General features: G+C 35.2%; 1 protein-coding gene and 1 long non-coding RNA gene across 8 annotated transcripts; both read right to left on the reverse strand.

Annotated features, from left to right (window-relative positions):
- Positions 1 to 272: 272 nt before the first annotated feature.
- Positions 273 to 3,235, reverse strand: LOC126600687 (uncharacterized). The gene is made up of 3 exons (XR_007615509.1): positions 3,057 to 3,235; positions 2,760 to 2,836; positions 273 to 655 (listed from the first exon to the last, which is right to left on the reverse strand). It is a non-coding gene; the product is annotated as an uncharacterized LOC126600687 (long non-coding RNA).
- Positions 3,236 to 11,973: 8,738 nt separating this feature from the next.
- Positions 11,974 to 18,411, reverse strand: LOC126600686 (uncharacterized). 7 transcript variants are annotated; one of them, XM_050267303.1, is made up of 11 exons: positions 18,251 to 18,411; positions 18,073 to 18,134; positions 17,744 to 17,875; positions 17,035 to 17,612; positions 16,347 to 16,605; positions 16,041 to 16,212; positions 15,704 to 15,937; positions 15,425 to 15,464; positions 15,241 to 15,338; positions 12,335 to 12,455; positions 11,974 to 12,227 (listed from the first exon to the last, which is right to left on the reverse strand). In XM_050267303.1, the coding sequence occupies exons 6-10, from the start codon at positions 16,134 to 16,136 to the stop codon at positions 12,375 to 12,377; spliced, it is 549 nt and encodes a 182-aa protein (XP_050123260.1). In that variant the 5' UTR covers positions 16,137 to 16,212; positions 16,347 to 16,605; positions 17,035 to 17,612; positions 17,744 to 17,875; positions 18,073 to 18,134; positions 18,251 to 18,411; the 3' UTR covers positions 11,974 to 12,227; positions 12,335 to 12,374. The 7 variants fall into 7 exon arrangements, with proteins under 7 accessions (XP_050123260.1, XP_050123261.1, XP_050123259.1 ...); XM_050267304.1 differs by lacking the exon at positions 16,347 to 16,605 and having other exon boundaries at positions 17,542 to 17,612; XM_050267302.1 differs by having other exon boundaries at positions 17,542 to 17,875.
- Between the last annotated feature and the right edge of the window lie 3,593 nt (positions 18,412 to 22,004).

Consider the following 22,004-nt stretch of genomic DNA (forward strand, 5'->3'; position numbering starts at 1 on the left):
ACCATAAAATTCACCGAAAATAGCTCGTTCAACCAAAATGCGTGAAAATTTCCAGATCCAATGTAGACCCATGAAACTAAGTTGTGGCAAAATTTCATTGATTTTCGAGTTCGGGAAGTATAGGAAAATGTTAAAACTAAAACAGGAATGCTGCTGTTTTCCTGTAAGAACAATTTCAGCAGCTCCAAATTACTTTGCAAATAAAACTATCTATATTCCAAAGAACAAAAATCTGAATTTTTGCAACATACCACTTAGGTACACACCCACAGTTTTAAACATAACCAAGTTCATAGTGGTTCTTCAAGAGCCATTCATAAAACCTTACAGATTAAAATAAGTTCACAAAAGACCTTTAGGGCTTCTAACAAGAAAACATTTTCAGGCTATTTGAGGAAAATGTACATGAGCAAAACTATACAAGCCAAAAGACGAGTAGTTATATATAGATGGTTTTCATAGCCCAGGTAAGTAGAATCTCCAACCCACCGAGGTCGACATCATTTTAGTCTACTACGCCACAAAAGGATCATTTACAAAAGGATCATTTACAAACACTTTGGCAGCTCACCCAAAAGAAGTGTACACCTGGACTCCCGTCAACTAACCCACACTAGAGCTGCCAGTTGAAAATCAGCTAGTCAACTCTACACACCTGAAAGTACATGTGTAGAAAAACGGGGTGAGCATAAAATGCCCAGTAGGGGTAAGTCTGAAGTCATTTAAAATCTCTAGTGCATGCCAAAAGTAATAAAAGTGATTCAAAACAGTTTATTTTCACCACCACGTAATCCAACAATTTAAAATATGCTCAAAAATTTATGGAAAGTAACATATGACAGAGAAAACCAAAGGTTTCGGAGCATTAGCAGCTTGATAACAACGGTACAACACACAAGTTCAAAAATCACTTCTTTTGTCATAAGGATAACAAAGCCATTATCATTTAAAGAATCACTAGCACACCAAATCACAAAGATCTTCTTTTATCCCAAACAAGTGACAAGCAGACTGGAAAGAACCGTAATATACCTGGCCAATACACATATCACATGTATTTATCACTTTCGTAACTCATTCTCACAGCCCCACACACACTGGCGAAGCCACGTGAGGGCGAGGAGTGGCGGTCGCCACTCCCCTCACCGGAAAACTGGACTGGATATCTGGGTCAGCCCCTCCCCTTGCTCGCCGGAAAACCCATTGGTTCAGTGGTTCAGTGCTCCCTGCTTCGGTGATGTCTGGTGCGCGCAGCAGACTGAGTGTCTGCGTTTTAATTTTTTTTTTTAAAGTAATTGAAACGGCACCGTTTCGTAGGTTTCAAAATAAAAATATATATATTGGGGGGACCCCGTGTCCCCCTTTCACTCTTAATCCCTCTAAGACCTCAGTGCAGGACACGCCCCCTTTTGTTTTTCAACCTTTCTGCCAGAGAGCACAGCAAAGCTACCCCCCAAAGTCCCATCAGCAACAAAAAGAAATATTTTTTAATTCGAATTGAATTGTCAACCTTTTTCCAGGCTCCAGCCACTCTACACTTCTCCAGCAGATGAGCCATCGGCTTCAGCCTTCTAAGGTAGTTTTATTTAATTCTCAAATTTACAATCCTTAACCTTAATTAATTATTTAATACACATTTTGTTTGATTGGCATAGAATTTTATGGTAATGCACTAATATGATTATTGATTATTGATCTGATTCTATGATTTTTTTATGTGAAATTAAAATTATTTTTTTGGGTGAAAATTAAAATTTGAATTCTTGATTATTTCATATGATTAGTTGAATTGAATATTTATTTATTGAATAATTTGTATGCTATTGGTATTGCTTAATTGAATTGTTGGTTGGATTAATTATGATGCATATTAGTATAGTCTACTCTAGGATTAAGAGTGTAAGAATTTTTTTTCCTCTCCATTTTACAGTTACGTAATGGAACAATATTATAAAAAGCAATGCTTAAATCCTCCTTCAAACATTTGAGGTAGTCATTCTTCAAACATTTGAGGTAGTCATTCTCCTTCAAATGTTCAAAGTGGTCCTCCTCCTTCTCCTTCAAATATTCCAAGAAGTCATCCTTCAAGTATTCCGAGTAGTTCACAACAAAGTGAGATCACTGAGATAGATGAAATTTTGGCTAATCTTCCTGAAAATCATGGACATAGACGTCGAATACTTGATTATCTACCTAATTATCGTGAAGCAATTCGTAGACACTATCTCCAAAATGATCATTGTCAACCTAGAGACCACATCATGCCAAGAAGAGTTAGCGACGAAAGATGTTTTATCATCGGTTGGTTTGATAAGTTTCGCCCCTCCCCCAGTCAATTCCTGGCTTCGCCACTGCCCACACATGGAGCTTTCCCCGGGGAACCTTGGGTCATTGTGCCCATTCATACATTTCTCAACATTCTCAACTGCACAGGTATTATACTACTTTCCATCTACTTTCACAATTTGAACATTCGTATTGAGATGCTTCAGTATTTGGTATTGAGTAAAATAAGAGGCATGCACATCAAAACAAAATCTTGAAAAATCATTTCAATCACTTTAAACTCACCAAAGTTGTAGTAACGGAATTCGAATCATTAAGATCAAACCATAGTGAAATATTTTCTCCACTTCTTTCACATAATCGAAAAAGAAAACATTTTAAGTAAGCTTCAAATAATGTTCAAATGCCATCAATCCTTGATCAAGTAAAAATGAAAAACCAAAATATTTTATTTTTGATTAAAACTCCCCTACCTCAACACAATTTCTTGATATTCAACTTCCAGGGTGTTCGTCGACTTGTGTTGTCCCCTTGTCCTTCTCTTCCTTATCTATAAACAAGAAAAATCATTACACACCACTTATACAGATATCTAACAACATACTCTAATTCAAGGTTAATTGGGGACTTAAATCAAACACTTGGTGCTCAACTCTAAAACTATAACATGAACTATGATACCTTCATGTTCTTTTACTCCCACCCAAACTAATTCATGGGTTAACAAACCAAAAAAAATCAAATAGATCCCAAAGGTAAGAAATAGATACCTTAAATGGAGACAAAGGAAAGATCCTCACTTGTTCTAATCTTCACAAGCAAAGAAAACTAAACTCCTCTTCCTTAGATTTCCTTTTTGACAAGTGAAGAGCTAAAAGGGGTAAACCCCTTTCATTACTTTCGGCTGGAGGGAAGGTAAGAAGGGAAAATAGGAATTTCTAGAACCCATCCCTTTTTTTATATCCCAAACGTCAACTTTACCTTTTTTTTTCTTTATATATATATATATATATATATATATATATATATATATATATTAATGGCCAAAGGCCAATTAATCTAACCTTAAATAAGGCAAAACAATTTTTGCTAACAAAGACCACAAGTGATTCACTCTTAATCCCCACTTAAAATTTTCGGGATGTTACAAAGCCAATCCTAACTGATCAAAGTACTCGGGCTAAGAAAGCTGATGCAAAAAGATGGGTTAAAGCCAACAAAGTCGCACTTTCCATACTTGAAAGTGCCATGACAGATACTGTTCGAGGAGGGATCAAGAAGCATGAATTGTCTGTTGATTATTTGGGTGCAATTGAGAGGAAGTTCAAAGAATCTCAAAAGGTAGAAATCAGTCAGTACATAGCAATGCTTACCACATACAAAATTGAAGGCACAGGTTCCATCCGAGATCACATTATGAAAATGACTGATGCAGCTGAAAAGTTAATTTCTTTAGATGTTAACATTGGAGAGAAACAACTAGTTTTCATGATCCTTCAAGCTCTTCCAAGCAAATTTAGCCAAATAAAGGTGTCTTATAACACTCAAGATAAGAATTAGGATGTTGATGAGCTAATAGCACAGTGTGTGCAAGAGAAGACTAGACAGAAACAAAAAAGAGCAAAGGATGCTGAAGCAGTAAACTTTGTGCAACCAGACAAAGGGAAAAAGGCTTTCAATTCGTTCTCCAGACACTCTGGTAAGAATTCCAATTATAAACCTACTTTTTTTTCAGCCAAATGCATCTGCTAAAGTAAAAGACTCAATTAGGGGATCTAACAATCTTAAAGTCAAAACTAAAAATATTGCCAAACTTAGATATTTCTTCTGCAAAACTAAGGGACATTAAAGGAAAGATTGTCAAGTTTTCAGTGATTATCTTAAAAGCAAGGGTGTAGAACATATCAATGTTTGTGTTGAGTCAAATTTGATTGAGATACCTGTGAATTCTTGGTGGTTTGACACTGGGATGCTCAGTCCACATTAAAAATTCTTTAGAGGGCTTCATAATGTCAAAACAAACTGCATTTAAGAACTATAATGTCTTTGGGGGTGAAGGAACTAAGGTTGCAGTAGAAGCTATTGGAATGGTAAATTTAAGACTGTCTTCTGGTTTTATATTGAAATTAAAAGATGTGCTTTATGTGCCAAAGATGAGGAGAAATTTAATCTCTGCTTCTAGGATTGTCAAAGATGGTTTTGCCTTTCTAGGTGATGATGAAAGCTTAAGAATTTTTTAAAAGAACCACCTAGGTTGTGTTTTGGGAAATGCTTATTTGAGAGACAACCTGTGGTGTTTGAATTGTTCCTTGGAGTCTAATAATCAACATGTTTTAAACACAAGCACTAAAAGGATGCACGACAATGATGATTCTTTCATACTTTGGCACAAAAGGTTAGGACACATATCCAAAGAAAGAGTTTTAAAATTGTCCAAAGCTCAGTTGATTCCTGAATTGAATTTTGATACTGCAACTGAATGTGTTGATTGTGTCAAGGGCAAGATGACTAATTTTAGGAAACTAGATGCTAAGAGAAGTCATGATTAGCTGGAAATTATACACACTGATATTTGTGGTCCTTTTCCAACCAAGAACATATGTGGAAATTCTTATTTTGTTAACTTCATTGATGATTTCTCAAGATTTTGTTATACTTATCTCATATGTGAGAAGTTATCAGTTCTTGATTGTTTTAAGGTCTACAAAACTAAAGTTGAAAAACAACTAGGAAAGGTCATTAAGATTGTTAGATCCGATAGAGGAGGAGAATACTTTGGCAGGTACACTGAGGCTGGACAAAAAAAGGGTCCATTTGCCCATTACCTTGAACAACAAGGTATTATGGCTCAATACACTACACCTAAGACACCACAACAAAATGGAGTTTCTGAGAAAAGGAATCGAACTTTGATTGGAATGGTAAGAAGCATGATGACAAGGTCAAAGTTGCCTGGTTTTGTTTGGGGAGAAGCATTAAAGACAGGAACTTACATATTAGACAGAGTTCCTTCCAAAGCAGTTTCATCCACACCTTTCGAAATCTGGAATGAGAGGAAGCCCAGCTTTGATCATTTTCATGTTTGGGGATGTAAAGCTGAGGCTCGAATATATAATCCCAATGAGAAGAACTTGATGCAAGGACTGTCACATGCTACTTTATTGGTTATTCAGAAAAATCTAAAGGCTATAAGTTTTATTGTCCTCAAAGTCACACTCGAATTCAAGAAACTCATAATGTTAGGTTCTTTGAGGATCAAGATGTTGCAGAATTGTCACAAGGAAGATTTATCTTTGAAGAACATGATCATATTGAGGTTGCTTCTTTTAAAACCAATTATAGAGAAATTTTGATAACTCCCTCGTCTGCAATTCAGTTGGAAGAGAATTAGCCCAATCAAGACAGAATAGAGACATATCTTAGTTCACAAACGCAGACACAACAAGATCATATTTTCGGTTCTGAAGTTCAACAAAATCCAATAAATGAAGCTGTTCATAAACCAATAGTTCCATTGAGACAATCAACAAGAATCAGGAAAACTACAATGTCGAATGACTACGTTTATTTGCAGGAAAGTGAGTTTGACTTTTGCGATATAGATGATCCTCTTACATATTCTCAGGCCATGAAAAGTCCTCAACATGCATTATGGAACATTGCTATGAAGGAGGAATTAGAATCGATATCACAGAATAAAGTATGGACATTGGTGGATTATAATTCCCAAATCAAGGCTATAGGATGCAAATGGGTCTATAAGACCAAGAGAGATGCTCATGGCAAAATTGAGAGGTACAAGGCTAGATTGGTTGCCAAGGGTTTCACTCATAGAGAAGTCGACTACAATGACACTTTTTCACCTGTTTCTTCCAAAGACTCTATGAGGATTATAATGGCATTAGTTGCACATTTTGATTTAGAGTTGCATCAAATGGATATGAAGACTGCTTTTCTCAATGGTGAACTCCAAGAAAACATATACATGTTACAACCTCCTGGATTTGTTGAAAAGGGGAAAGAAAACAAGGTCTGCAAGCTTAACAAGTCGATTTATGGACTGAAGCAAGCATTAAGATAGTGGTTTTTGAAATTCGATCAGGTTGTTACAAGATTTGGTTTCATGGAAAATAAATTAGATGATTGTATATACATCAAATGGTCAGGTTCATGCTTCATCATTTTAGTCCTATATGTTGATGATATTCTCCTAGCAAGTTCTAATATAAAGCTTCTTAATGATACCAAGGCCATACTAAGCAATAATTTTGAGATGAAGGATCTTGGAGAGGCACACTATGTGCTTGGCATTGAAATCATTCGAGACAGGTCTAAACTGTTACTTGGACTATCACAGAAGGGTTATATCGAAAGAGTATTGCTGAGGTTCAACATGGAAAACTGTAATAATGGTGAAGTGCTTGTGTATAAGGGAGACAAGTTCTCTAAATCTCAGTGTCCCAAGACATTGGTTGAGGTGGATAAAATGAAGAACAAGCCCCTATGCCTCTTTAGTGGGTAGTTTGATGTATACTACCATATGCACGAGACCAGATATAGCATTCATAGTAGGAATGTTAGGTAGGTTTCAAGCAAATCTAGGAGTCTCATTGGGTAGCTGCTAAAAAGGTTTTGAGGTACTTGCAAAGAACCAAGGGATATATGTTGGTTTATGGCAGAAAAGAGAATCTAGAGTTAGTTGGCTATACCGATTCAGATTTAGCTGGTGATGTAAATGACAGAAAATCTACAGGTAGCTATGTGTTTATGCTTAGTGGTGGTGCAGTTTCATGGAAAAGTGCAAAACAAACAATAATAACCACATCTACTATGGAGGCAGAATTTGTAGCATGTTTTGAAGGGATGAAACAAGCTGTGGTCGATTTAAGGATTGTTGATTCTGTGCAAAGACCTGTTAAAATGTATTGTGATAATAACTCTGTTGTGTTTTTTGCTAAGAACAATAGAAGAACTTCAGCTTCTAGATTGATGGATGTGAAGTTTCTTAAAGTTCGAGAAAAGGTTAGGAAGGGAGCTATTCAAGTGGAACATTTAAGTACTAATGCAATGATAGCAGATCCTTTGACCAAGGCATTGCCAATTGGGGTTTTTAAATTTAAAGCTCATGTTTCTCGGATGGGTTCTTGAAACCTTTGACCAGTGGGAGTGATCTAGTGTTGCATATGGGCTGTTGCTGCTGTGAAGTTCAGAGAGCTGGTGCAGTGATACAAACAGGTTTATGTTTTTTTAATAAAGCTTGAAGCTAGTTTTGTTTTGGTTTATTTTATTCTCAAATTGAGACTTGTTTTAGTGGTCTGCTGTTTTTAAGAAATAAAATTTGAGATAGTTCATTTGATGCTTTTATGACAGTCTGCCTGTTTAAGCAGTTGACATTGAATTATTGATTCATGCATTGTTAGGGGCAATTATTTATCTTAAATTCTTGTTGTCAATGATGTGAAATAGTGGGAGCAAATTACTTTGCTCATTTGCTGATATTGATCTGGTTCACAATGTTAAAGATACAAATTGAATGTCCGTAACTCTTCAAAACTAATGTGCATTATGGTTGCAATAAAGTTACAGAGTTCTACATTTTGAGATGTATGTAAAATGGTTGTGATTGGGGATTTTTGTTAATAGGCTTAGTGATCACTTCTATCTAAAGAACAATTGAATAAGCTGAGCACTTGAAACTGTTCTCATACTCAAGTGGGAGAATGTAAGAATATGATTATGAGATAGAGAAGTTTTGGATCGGCTATAGGTGTTCAGTTTGATAGAAAAGTCTTGTTGACAAAAGGAATGCTAATCATTGGCAAAGAAGGATCTTGTATAGCATTGAGATCAGTTCTTGTATAACAAGGAAATAAGTATTTGTTGCCTATATGGATTTTAATAGGGAATCCTAATCTGTCAAGGTAAAGATTATATGTATATATATAGTGACCTCTCTTCTCACATGAGATATGCTCATATTGGATTTAATCCTATTTAAAAGTTGAGTTCTAGATAATCTGCAAGAGAAGAGAAGGTTCACTGGAAGCTTGGTGCTATGACTTCGGGTTCTGGAGTTGATGCAGGTATGCCTTTCTTTTGGTTCTCATACACATGAATTTTGGTTGGAGCTTTTAGACTGTAATTCATGTTTTGGTCTTGTATAGTAATTCTATTCTAACAGCGAATAGATCACAGAAAAGTGAAATTTTTTCCCAATATGTTATCTGTGAAGTTAGGAAATAATGGAGAGGATAATATAAAAAGAAAAGGAATTAGCCCTGGTTAGTTTATGGATTTTAGGATCATATAGAAAAGAAAAGAAAAGCAATATCTGTTGAGAATCGTGATATGTGATGAGCATGGCAGCAGGTTCATTGCTGCTTAAGCGATATATATAAAAATTGGGTTGTAGATGATGCACAATGTTTGTCACCGTATTTTCGGGTTTTAGGTCATAAATTTTACTAGGGTAAAGGGATATATGATCAAAATTTTCACCTGCAATTGGGAACTACGTATGCAATCGAATTCTGTACCTATTTCGGTATCTTCATCTAAATTTGCATTTGAATCGGCGTTTATTTCGACACCGGCTTGAAAATTAGCATCAATATATATATATATATATATATATGTATGTATGTATGTATGTATGTATGTATGTATGTATGTATGTATATGTTAGTTTTTTCCCTTCTTGACCAACACACAACGGCACAATGTAGTGTAATTAGGATGAGGCTGACGAGCTGTTGGAATTAGCAATTTGTATATTTGTATGTTGCATCATAAGGTTTTGTAGCAGGGAAATGTTGGGATATCACATTTTTGTATCACATTGGTTACCATATTGTAAAACCTTCTATTCTGTGTGAATGGTTTTCATTAAGGAAAAGAGTAATAGGTACAAGAGACTTATACAGAAACATGGATCAGTCAAGATCTTGAAATTAAGGCCTATACAAGCCTATTACATGAGTTAGACTCATACATGAATGAAAAGCAATCAAAGATAACTTACAGTAACCAAGGAGATGGACTCCTTAAATCAAGAGATTGACAAACTTGCTTTACTCAACACATATGATATGGCAAGTGATGTGTACTTGAAACGTTAATTAATAAATTCTTCACAATGGCTAATGATTTTATGAATCACTTATCACATCATGTTGTACACCAATTATAATTTATTTCCTCGTATTTACTACGTTTTTTTTTTCCAAACTATTATTTACTATGTTTTTTTATTCCTTTTCTGCTTATTTATTGTTCATATTTATTCTTGTACTTCAATCTTTATAAATAAATCTTGCATCCAATTTGTAAGTAGGAGAAATTAGGTTTTCATCCTTACTTTTGCTGCTCCATTAATTAAAACCTCATTCCTTTTTAATTTTTGATCCAGATCCTTGGTATTAATAACATTATTCATTATTTCAATAATAAAATATTTTTTATTTCTAAATATATTCATTTAATGTTAAAAATGTTACAATTAGTATATTATATTTATGGCTAAATTTTTTATCATATATTTTTATTTTTAATTTGTACCCATTTTTAATTTGCAACCCTTTTTTAATTTGTACCAATTTTCTTTCCAGTTTTAATTTGTACCCATATATTAATTTCTTTTTGTGCCCATATTTTTTAAAGTTTTATTTGTATTTGTATCCATATTTATTTATTTATTTATTTGTACCCTTTTTTTTTGCTAAATGTACCCATGCTAATTATATGTCCCCATTCATGTAATTTTTTCAAAATTTTAATCTTAAAATGTACTCATTCTTAAATATACCAATTTGTAATATGTAACATGTACCATTTTTTTTATATAAAATCTATTCAATTTTTTTCTAATCCATTTTTAAACTTATATGAGTACATTCTTTTTTCTTTGATTCGAGAATGTATCCATGTTAAGGTTAATCAAAGAAATTTACTAATGTTATTAAGCCTAATATCCTTTTTTTTTTTTTTTTTGTGATTTTGAAGAATGTACCCATGTTTTGATACAATAATTTTTTGGTTAATTTTGATGAATGTACCCATGTTTATACACACACACTAGTATATTTATATTTTAATATTTTTAATCCCACAAATTATGGTTTTTTATTTAAAATCTCATTAATACAAACAAATATAAATATAAATTTTTAATTTAAAAAATATAGTAACATACATAGAAATAAATTATCACATTAGTTTTAGGGACTTGATAAAAAATTGAAAACCAACAAGGTTTCACTCAAAGAATATTTATAGCTAGAGATTGCATCCAAAGTCTTCCTTGTAAGTATGAATTACGTTTTAGTATGATGTAGTTTTTCCACGTTATGTAATTATCTTAACAATTTGTAGCATTTTTCTTTGTCTTGGTTAATAAGATATAAGAGTTTAAACTTAGTTTTTTCTTCTTTTCCTGTCTTTGGATTTGTTGACAACGGAAAGCTCCTAGAAACCATTGTTTGTCCCTCTAAGAAAAATAATGGTGTAGCTCCCCTTTTGGCTATGTTTTCCTTGAAGATTATTGTCTGTTGTTTTAAAAAGCTAACTATGCCTCAAACCGCTTAGAAGAAATTAACAAAACATATTCGAACAGAACTGGTTTAAATACGTATTGCTTAAAAGTCAACATGTATACCAAGTGAATTCTATATGTTTTTTCTTTGGCGTTATATCAATATCCACGTAAAGTTAGAGAATTTTTTTTAACCCATATAATCTCATTATACACCCAATTTTATGCGTTTGCTTTGTTTCAGCATCTTAAATGTATAACAAAGATTGAAAAAGATAAATGTAAATTAGATAAAAGCTGAATAAAACATAGGAAAAAATATTGTTTAGCAAGGTGCTACCGCAAAGTTATATTCCTGTCCATCAATTAGGGTATTAAAAGTTGTAAACTGAGATTTCAATTTAAGCATTCTATATCACTGTGCATCATTCCTTTCCTAGTTTCTTTTAGGTCAATCTAAACCAATCAAAACAAATTATATATTAAATATGGTTTATTATCTCTCTTTGGAATTAAAAATATATGGTGTTATGCTAAATTGAATGAGAAAAAGAAACGAAAATGTTGAAGTTTATGATAGAAATTCAATTAGTAGAGCCAAGCTAGTGATTGTATGCATTTATACATTAGATGTACTCACAGATAAATAATGATCTTGGTATTTGCAAATGTGCGTATGCTGATCTTGAAGAAGAACTTGTAGTATTAGTCATGAAACCTGTAAAAGTACCAACAATTTGTTGGGGAAATATCATTTTGTTTTTTCTGTTAATCCAGATGAGGCAAACACATGCATAGGTTTAACAAATCAAAGACAAATCTACCTCATATTAGATCAAGGTTTAAAACTAAAACATGTCAAAAGTTTTGTCTCTTTGAAGAAAACCAAAGAGTTTTTTGGACCGTGAAAAGGGATTTTACACTATTGGATATCACAACCAGTTAGGTCAATAATGATACGGAATTTGCACAACATTGAGTGGCATATCAAAAGAAAGACAACATCAAAGCCAACAAAATAATGTTCCATAGCAAGAACAACATTTCCTAGTATCCTACCTAATCAACGCACATGGCTTGCGCTTCGAAAGGTGAGAATCTCTTGCCATTTTGGTGAGTTGAAGATACAATAGTTGCTCAGAGCATAACAATTTCGATTACTTAAAAATTAAAACGTAGTAATAATGTATTAATAAGTAGTGAATCATAAACTTGAGAACTCAGTGGCACATGTTTGGTTGCTGAGAAAAAAAAAAGGAAAATCTGAACAATCAACTAAAACCGACAAAGAAAGCTATCTAGCCAATTTGAATCGGGATTCGGGCACTAATTTCTGAAGCGATTAATGAGAATCTCCAAAGACCGTCCATTGCTAAGATCTTCAACCATAGGTCAAGTTAATTTTGGACACCTAAATAAATTAACGAAAAATAGGAAAATGGAAAATTAGAAATTAGTGTCTACTCAAAGAAATTGAATTCTGTATTCAAAATTTGGATAAAATTGGAATTATCTAACCTCTTATTTTTCTTGGTAGGGCGTGCCTGTAAGCTCCATCTCAAGTTCCTTCCCTCCATAATGCTTGCGTTTTGTAAAATGGAAGTTTTGAAAATAAATTGGCATTGGACATATTTATAAGCTGCAAAACCAAACCGTTAGGGTTTCGTTCAAATGAACACAAATTGAAAATAAAAACTCATATATAGCTGTTGTAGAATGTACAACCATAAAGTCTAAGATAATCCAGAATTTGAATACTGAAATCTTCAATTTTCTCAGATAGTGGCAGATTTTCCATCATTGATTTCAATAACCCCAAATTATTAATTTTTTTAATATAAAGGGAAAGTATGTCGGGTCACTTGCTTAGAAAGATCAATTACACTCATGTAACTTTGATCCCATAAAAAAAGTGATCCTACTGAGATGACCCAATTAAGGCCGATTAGTCTTTGTAATGTGATTTATAAGATTTTCTCTAAGGTGCTCACTAATAGGTTGAAACCTATTCTCCCGGATATTATCTCACCATCGCAGAGTGCCTTTATACCTGGAAGATTAATATCTGATAACAGTATGGTTGCTTCGGAAATTGCACATTATATGCATCGGAAAAATAATGGATGGAACGGTGTTATGGCTTTGAAACTGGATATTAGCAAGGCCTATGATCGCATTGAATGGAATTTTTTGGAACAAATGATGAGGAAGATGGGTTTTGCAGACGAGTGGATACACTGGATAATGATGTGTGTTTCGACAGTCACTTATTCATTCAAACTGAATGGTGAGCCGGTGGGGCTAGTCTACCCAAAACGGGGAATTTGCCAGGGTGACCCTTTGTCACCTTTCTTATTTGTGTTGAGTGCTGAAGGATTATCGGCGTTGTTCGATTCATGGGAAGCTCAAGGCAGGATCCAGGGCGTTAAAGTTTGTATGGGGGCCTAAGTGTTCATCACCTATTGTTTGCGGATGATAGTTTCATATTTCCTAGAAGTTCTATTCATGAATGTTTGCAATTAAAGGAGTTATTATCTACGTATGAAAGGGCTTCGGGGGCATGCTGTCAATCTGTCAAAAAGTAGCGTAGCATTTAGTAGGAATATCACAGAGATTGATTCCCAAGTACTAGCGGATTGTTTGGGGATGGAGCGTGTGGCTTTCCATGGCCGTTATCTTGGGCTTCCGATTTTCATCGGGAGGTCGAAAAAAGATACATTTGCTTATATTAAAGATCGGCTGTGGAAGAAATTGAATGGTTGGCGTGGATAGTTACTTAGTAGTGCGGGCAAGGAAATTTTAATTAAAGTAGTGGCACAGGCACTACCTTTATACACAATGCAGACTTTCTTGTTACCCAAGTCTTTTTGTGATGAGCTAAATCAAATGGTGGCAAGGTTCTAGTGGGGACGAGAAATAGGTAAGCGTAGAATACATTGGGTGAAATGGCAGCGGCTATGTAAATCTAAAGGTGAAGGTGGCTTAGGTTTCAAAGATTTGAATGCATTTAATCTTGCTTTGCTTGCGAAACAAGCGTGGCGTATTCTTCACCAACCTAGTTCACTTGTCGCACGTATTTTCAAAGCGAGGTATTATCCAAATAATGAGTTTTTGCAGGCGTCTGTTAAGCCTAATTCTTCCTATTGCTAGCGTAGTGTGGCTGCTTCCCGGTTCATTATTTTACAAGAAGCACGGTGGTGAGTGGGAGATGGTCTCCAAATACGTATTTGGGGTGATAATTGGTTGCCACAGGATAATATGTCTCGTGTTCTTAGTCCGGTACCGTGTGAGGTGCATCCATTTCTTACAGTACGATCTTTAATGGTGGAAGATGAGGGTGTGCGGTGGAATTCGGCATTAGTACGGGGGTGGTTTACGGAAGAGGAAGCTGCCCTCATTTTCAGCATTCCCTTGAGTTTATTTCATCCTCCAGATTCGTTAATTTGGGCTAAAACTTCTAATGGGTTATTCACAACGAAGAGTGCTTATTTTGTGGCTAGAGCATATCCAGGTTTGGGCGGTGAGGAGTCTACGGGTTTAATTGTTCGTGAGCGAACAAAATTTCTGTGGAAAGCATTACGGAGGGCTAAGGTTCCGGGGAAAGTGAAAATTTGTGTTTGGCGTGCTTGTATGAATGCATTGCCTACTACAGTGAATTTGAAGTCGAGACGTGTAATTATGGCGGCTACTTGTGGATACTGTGATCAAGCAAAGGAAACGATTGAACATGCTTTGTTAACATGTACACGAGCGGCAGTTGTGTGGTTTGGTAGCCCGTTGGGAATTACATCTTTCCCTCGTAGTGAGTATGGCTTTCAAGGGTGGCTGGAGTGCATGGCGCAGGAATTCTCCAAAGAAAGTTTTGAGTTGCTTCTTATTCTAGTTTGGAGTATTTGGCGAGTACATAATGATTTTCTCTGGTCTGGTATTGAGGTTTCTCCATTGGATACCCATCTTAGGGCACAAACATGGCTGGCGGAATTTAGAAAGTGGAATGTAGTTGTTCATCAACCATCGTCCGTGCAAATAACTCGGTGGCAGCCCCCTAGTTCTGGTTGGATAAAGTGTAATTTTGATGCTGCTTGGGATGAAGAAGGTTCAATTGGGGGTTTTGTGATGGTAGTACGTGATGCTAAAGGTGGTTTTCTTGCGGTTCAGGTGAGCAGGGACGCATCAATCCGTTCTGCACTACATGCAGAGGCTGCTGCTGCACGAGCAGCATCTATGTTTTTATGCCGATGGAGCATGGAGCAAGTTCAGGTAGAGGGTGATCAGTAGCGGATCCAAGAAATAATGTTTGGGGGGTCAATAAGGATAGCGCGCGTAGCGCGCAATTTTTTTTTAACAGAAACGGCTATAAGTATAACCTGCGATACAAGATATGATACAAGAAATGTGGGAAACATACGCATTAACAAACTCACATGTATGGGCATCTCAGCTATGACCAGGTTGCTACTTTCTTCAAGACTTTTGAGAGTTACTACCTCACCCCCGACGACCATGTTGATTACAATCCCATCTGCACGTATTTGTACAAAGTTATCGCAAGAGAGCATACCCCATTAATATGCAACTAACAAAGTAGTACAACTTGGTAGGACGAACCTGCAGCCAAACAAGTTGTCATACGGCTTGTATATGTTTCCTGCACAAAGGATTGTAAGGAAGGAAGCATATATACATGAGAAAATAGAAGGGACGCAGTATGTAATGCATAAGGTAGCAAAACCACATGCAGTCCCATGTATACAACTGTTATAACACAGAATTCAATCATTAACGACCTTGAAATGGCACAACAAGAGTAACTGTCAACATAAGTGGATGCGTGAAATTGCAGTACATCTAAGTCCCAATTCCCAAAAGGAAAAATGAGAACTGTACCTTCTTTGTCGGTAACTCATAATTTATAAGAACACGGGCAGCTATAGGTGACTCCCCAGAAGGAAGCAGCGGAAGGCATGCATCTGTTGCAACTATCATATGAGATTTTTGTTCATCTTTCACAGACTTATTATCAACTGCTGATTGAGCACTCACTTCTGGGTTCCATCTCATTGTTGCTTGCCGAAAATGCTCTAATATTAAAGAACGGTCTGCCTCAGCAAGGTCAGTGTACTGCGATACAAGATATGATGCACGGGCTATAAGTACAAACTTTATCAAGATTCCTTCAATGAGTTTTGAACTTTGAATAGAGATGAAGGTGGTTCTTTCAGACCTTTCGTCGAACACTTGGTGTGCAGCCAAGAGGTCTCACCAGCAACTCCAAGGGATTGCACCAGTAGCTCCAATGGATCTCTAAGGTTGTTTCCATGGCTTCCAAGGGGTCGTGCGACCCCTTTGACCCCACTGTGGATCCGCCACTGAGGGTGATGCATTATTGGTTATTTCTGCAATCCAAAACAAAGGTGTAGCTCATAATGGCCATTATGGTCTTTTATTTTATGATACTAGGAAACTTTTGAATGAGTTCAGAGCGTGCAAAATTATATTTGGGCGAAGAGAGACCAATAAGGTGACCCACCATCTGGCGCGAATGGGTCTGACTGTTGACCATCCTGGGTCTGACTGTTGACCATCCTGTTTCTTGGTTTGAAGAGCCTCATGATGTAATCTCTAAACTCTTATTCGACGATACTCTTATTAATTAGTTGGTGCGGAACACTTTTTTTCCCTTCGATCAGGTTGAAATCTCCGGCAGGATTTTTATTGAGGCCCAATATTATGCACCCTATCCTTATTTGTACGTTTTTCTTTTCAGTATTCAATGAATATCGCACTTTCTTCAAAAAAAAAAAAAAATTAACTCTGCAATATCAAAAAAAAAAAAAAAAAAAAAACATAACTACGTATTGATCCTTATTCATAAATCTGAAAGGTTAAAAAAAACCATAAATATGTACTAATCTTATAACCAAATTGTTTGATGCATTGAAAAAACGGAGAGAATTAAAAGGTGGTGATTGTAAATATTGTAGCTTTGTTACAATTCTTAATACACTGAACTCCAGCACAATTTCTAATGGCAGAGTTTGGCTGCTTAGCTTCAATACCATTGCATTATTAAACATCCAAATATGGTAATAGTCATGTCTACATTTTTCCTCTAATCGACTACTTGTACATTCATGTAACATGAGAGTGGATCTTGTAAACTTTATATGTATATTCTCATCTCTACCTAGCATAAGGCTTTTTAAGAGCTCACTTACTTCAGGTTTCATCGGAATTCCGAAGTTAAGCGAGTTCGCGCAAGAGCAATCCCATGATGGGTGACCCATTAGGAAGTTCTTGTGTGAGTTCCCGAAAACAAAACTGTGAGGACGTGGTCGAGACCCAAAACGAACAATATCATGCTATGACAGAGTCGAGCCCAGGATGTGGTGGGAGTCCGGGCCGGATGTGACAATTCACAAGGTGTTGAGAGAATAACCTCGAAAATAAAGCATTACATATACAGAAAATATGTTCAGTAATAAAAGCAGTAAGAAACTAATGTAGTTTTCATGAAACTATTGTAATTTTTAGTTTCTAACTCATTCATTTGATCAATACCATCTGAATCAGTGTAATTTCGTCAAATTCTAATCCATAGGATTACTTGTGTGCCTAAAAACTGATCGACTCTTGACAACAACACATAAAAAATACTTGGGAAAACAAAGTTGTGTGCCTAAAGGCTTCGTTTTAAAAGACGGAGAAGAGCAAAGGAACTTTACCTTAGGAATGTTCTTGCCTCCGCTCAACCTTTTTACCCACCCTAAAAAATACTTGAAATCCAATCCACCTGCTAAAACACATCCCCAAAAAAGAAATAGCAACCTAATAAACTTAATTAGATATGATCATTTCACCACATAATTCAAATTAATTGGTGGACAAAATTAATTATTAAACTGAGTTAAAAATTAAATATAAAACCAATAATAATTGTGATTGTCCATTTTCTGCTCCTTGGGCTTTCCACTTGGAGTTCAAGATAGCACGAAACCACCAAAAAAACAACCATACAATTTCTAAGACCAGAGCACAAAACCAAGCAAACACCGCCACCTGCAACAGAAACAACATAGTAAAACAGAGTTCTAGAGAGAAAAAAACAGAGGACTTTAATTTTACATCGATCAAGCAATCGATCTAGACGAAAACCCCAAGATTTCCTAAAACGAAAAATCGAATTAGATGGAACAGCCACACACAAATCATCGAAAAAAACATAAGAAAAGATTTTAAAGAAAAAACTCACAGACCTTAATCAGAAGGGGTTTGCAAGGTTGTACACAAAAACCCTAAAATTCGCACACCAATTTTCCTGAAACAAAAAAACCCAATCAGATTAAACAACCACACCGAAAACACAAATTGTCTTCCCAATCAAAGAAAAGACAAAAAAAAAAGAAAAAGAAAAAAAAAGAGCAATGAAACCACCTGAAACAGTGCAATCAGCCGGAAAAAGAAACTCTTCACACGACACACAATCGACGCAGAGAGAGAAGCAGGGAACCACGAAGGGTTGACGCAGGGAGACCGACAGAAGAAAATGGAAGAGGCTTCGAGCACCTTCCCCACCAAAAACAAAAAGGAACGGTGGAGACCTTTTCGAATCAAACTAACGTGTCAACATCGCTTAGCAGCAAACGTGCAATAGGCATGCGCAGCACGTATGATGAAGGGTAAAATGGATAATTTACTGCACAATCCCACTAAAGCCGAAAAACCATGAAGAAAATGAGGGACGAAACCGGAATGGAACTGTTAATGAACAGTACCAATCCGCTGAGTTTTAGGGGGTGTATTCAATTGAGAATACGAGAGATTTTAATGGATTTATAAATCCATGGATTTTTATGGAGTTTAATTGATTTGTAGAGATTCCATATAAAATTTTGATTCAATTCCCTCGAAATCTCATGGGAAGAGGTGAGATTTGTGAATGCTTAAAATACACTACGAAATCTCTCCAATTCCCTCTAATTCCTCAACTTTTTCAAATTCTTTAAAATCAATTTCTAATTGAATACACCTGGAATGTTATAAACTTCTTTAAAATCTTAATTGAATACACATGGATTTATAAGGATTTTAATAAACTATTTTAAAATTCTAATTGAATACACCTAGAATTTCAGAGAATCACTTAAAATCATGATTGAATACCCCTAGATTCATTAAAAGAATTAAAATCCCTTAAAATCCCAATTGAATACACCCCCCTTAGTAGATATATATATATATATATATATATATATAATTTGAATTCAAATTTACTACCTAAACTACTTCACAAACCCAATTTAATATATATGTAAATTTATCTTTGCACCTATCTAAAAGAATCCAAAATCAATATTTTCTCTCTTTTTAGCTGGTTCGTTGTCTTTCCTGTCAATTCTTCATGATTTAGTAGAAATAGAAATCAAAATCGAAATTAATAGGAATTGGTGAGAATTAATTCATCGTTTGAGTTTACAAGAGGGTTTACAAGAGGATGGCAGAAGGATGTTACCAACACCAAAACACTTGGCCTTGATGGAGTCTCCGTCACACCGTCTACAGGGTTGTTCTCAATAAATCTCAGGTTGCCTTGCGTTGTTCAAACTTGTTTTTGATGGAGTCTCCATCACCCTTTACAACATTGATCAAAGTACACATACACATACATACATACATATAAATAAATAGAAAAACCAAACAAACAAACGAACGAACAAAAAGAAAAAGAACTACTTGTTTTATCTAAAGTCTTCCGGTTCGTTAGTTTTTGATACATAGGAGAATAATAAGCAAATGTAAACAGACCAAAAAACATCGACAGATATTTTCAAAGAAAGAAAAATCTCAATACAAAGAAAGAATAGAACGTAGAAGAAAGATTGTGTGACGGTAAGCGTTTGATTATTGTGTGTTGGGTTTTTTTTATAAGTCTTAGTTTTATTGTTAATTTCATCTTGAATTTGATGATAACTATACACTAGAGTAAAAAAGACAATTCACATCAAAATTTAAGTTGAATGTAGAATGAAATTTATGAGTTCAAATAAAAATTTTCCTAAATTATTTGGCACCATAGCCGATCAGTCTATTACATAAACTTCTTGTGAAATAAGGGTATTTAATTTTTTGGATATGTAGAAGCCAATGGGTTTTTGAGAGCCGGACTTACGTTGTTTGTAGATTTGCATGTACGGTGGGTACAGGACTAAGTCGAGGTTTTAACTTGTCAATTCAAAATTGAGATAATATTCCAAACTTTTATAAAGACATGTAAGATTATATAATTTTTTTAACGTGAGACAACCCTTCACACCATACTGCATCCTCAATGGGGACACACAAACTAAACACAGAAAGTATATGTGGTTGTTGATTTTTTTTTGTTACGTATGACAACTTACTCTAAAACTAATAAAAAGGTTAAAATTTTATCTTAAAACTAATCAGCAAGATAAAAACTAAATCAACAGTCCACATCCTTACGCGTATTATGTTACCACGTGAATGCGTGATCAAGCACCTACACCCGACCTTTTCACGACGGTATATTCAAATAGAAAAATTAACCTTGTGGTTGGTGAGGGACTTTTGAGGACAAAACCAGCAACAAATTTCAAAATGTTTTTATCATTATTATAAATATTTTTTTTTTTAAAAAAAAAAAAGAGAAAATTTGATTATGGTCAAGTCAAGAAAGGCCAGCGCCCAACTATACCAAGAACCTTTCCTAATTGTTCAAATGCCCTGAATTCTTCAACCTCCCCCACTCCTTAGAAGAGTGCGTGGATCATACTCTCCCATGACAAGTTAAGATGCTAGTTTCTTGTAAAATACACATATAAACCACAATAATCTGATTTCATATCTGTAAAACGGAGCATCTTACAACATTGCTCCTTAATTTCACTTGCAAAACTTTGCTGAATTCCATTGTCACACCCATAAAAATCATTACCAAATCGTTTTGCATTCGAATCTATACTTTTATCAAAGAAATCTTCGTGACACACCCCGATTCTAGAATCAAGGCGTGCTGGGTGATCCACTGGGAAGTTGCTCATGAGTTTCCAGAAACAAAACCGTGAGGGCGTGGTTAGAGCCCAAAGCGGACAATATCGTGCTACGGTGGTGGAGCGGGCCCGGAAAGTGATCCACCCCGGGCCGGGATGTGACACTTCGTCTATCAATCTTAATAAAATGCTCGAATAAGTCCTCTATATGCTCTTACCGTTATTATTTCATAGTTATGAGTAGGATGATACTTGTAACCAGTTCACTATTCAACATGTTGGAATTTTCTTCTTTATATTTTAACTTTGAACATATATATACTAAGAGTCTTTAAAAGAACGGATCTGCATTTGTTTTTCCAAAGGTGGGGATTAGATGTGGGCCCACACCACAACGAACTTCAACGATCTGAACCGTCTATTTTTCAAGTTACACCTCATAAATCATCCTTACAAAATATTAGCCAAACTTGAAATGTTTGAGACATCTAATTGAGTTCAAAGAAATTGACCAACACTATGTTCTAAGAAACATTGAAATTTCATCGTGACAATTAAATAGGTAAATAGTTTGGATTGAATTAAATTTTTGCAAGGATGATATATGAATTGAGACTTACAAAATAGACTGTTCGGATTGTTCAAGTCCGATGTGAAATGGATCTCACAACTAATCCCCATTTTTTAGAAAAAATAAGGATCCCTTCCCTTAAAGGGCATATGTATATATACCTACTCCTAGGTGCACATTATGAGAAACAAGTACAAATAATATACATTTGGTCTTTTTGCAAGTGATGGAGGAGAAAGTGATATCGAATTCAGGACTTCGAGTTAAATGAAAATTTTTAATCAACTAAGCTGCAAACCATATGCAATGTCTAACTAGCTTCTTAGAAATGCAAAGTGTACACATCGGTTAGAGTCGCCTCATCAGCCGCACACACTTTTGCAGTTGATCATTTTATTGCCAAATGACTAGAGCGTGTTCTATACGAGCTTAATATGTGAATGTTAATAACTTGAAGAAATTGAGACATGAAAAACAGAAAGTCAAAAACGTCACTTCCTTCGTAGAAAAAGACCCTAAAAAAGCATTAGATGATTGCGGAAGAAATCCAAAGAATGAAAGAAAATAAGGATAGAGGAATTAGTACGTTAAATAAAGAATGTAGAAA

The sequence above is a fragment of the Malus sylvestris genome, chromosome 14 (genome assembly GCF_916048215.2).
Source record: "Malus sylvestris chromosome 14, drMalSylv7.2, whole genome shotgun sequence".
NCBI lineage: Eukaryota > Viridiplantae > Streptophyta > Magnoliopsida > Rosales > Rosaceae > Malus > Malus sylvestris.

Excerpts from the sequence above, each read along its gene's own strand:
- LOC126600686 (XM_050267304.1), bottom strand. The coding sequence starts at position 16,136 with ATGGAAACAACCTTAGAGATCCATTGGAGCTACTGGTGCAATCCCTTG. Across the intron at positions 15,339-15,424 it reads GACAACTTGTTTGGCTGCAG|ATGGGATTGTAATCAACATG; the intron begins GTTCGTCCTACC and ends AAATACGTGCAG. Across the intron at positions 12,456-15,240 it reads TAGCTGAGATGCCCATACAT|CTTATAAATATGTCCAATGC; the intron begins GTGAGTTTGTTA and ends TTGGTTTTGCAG.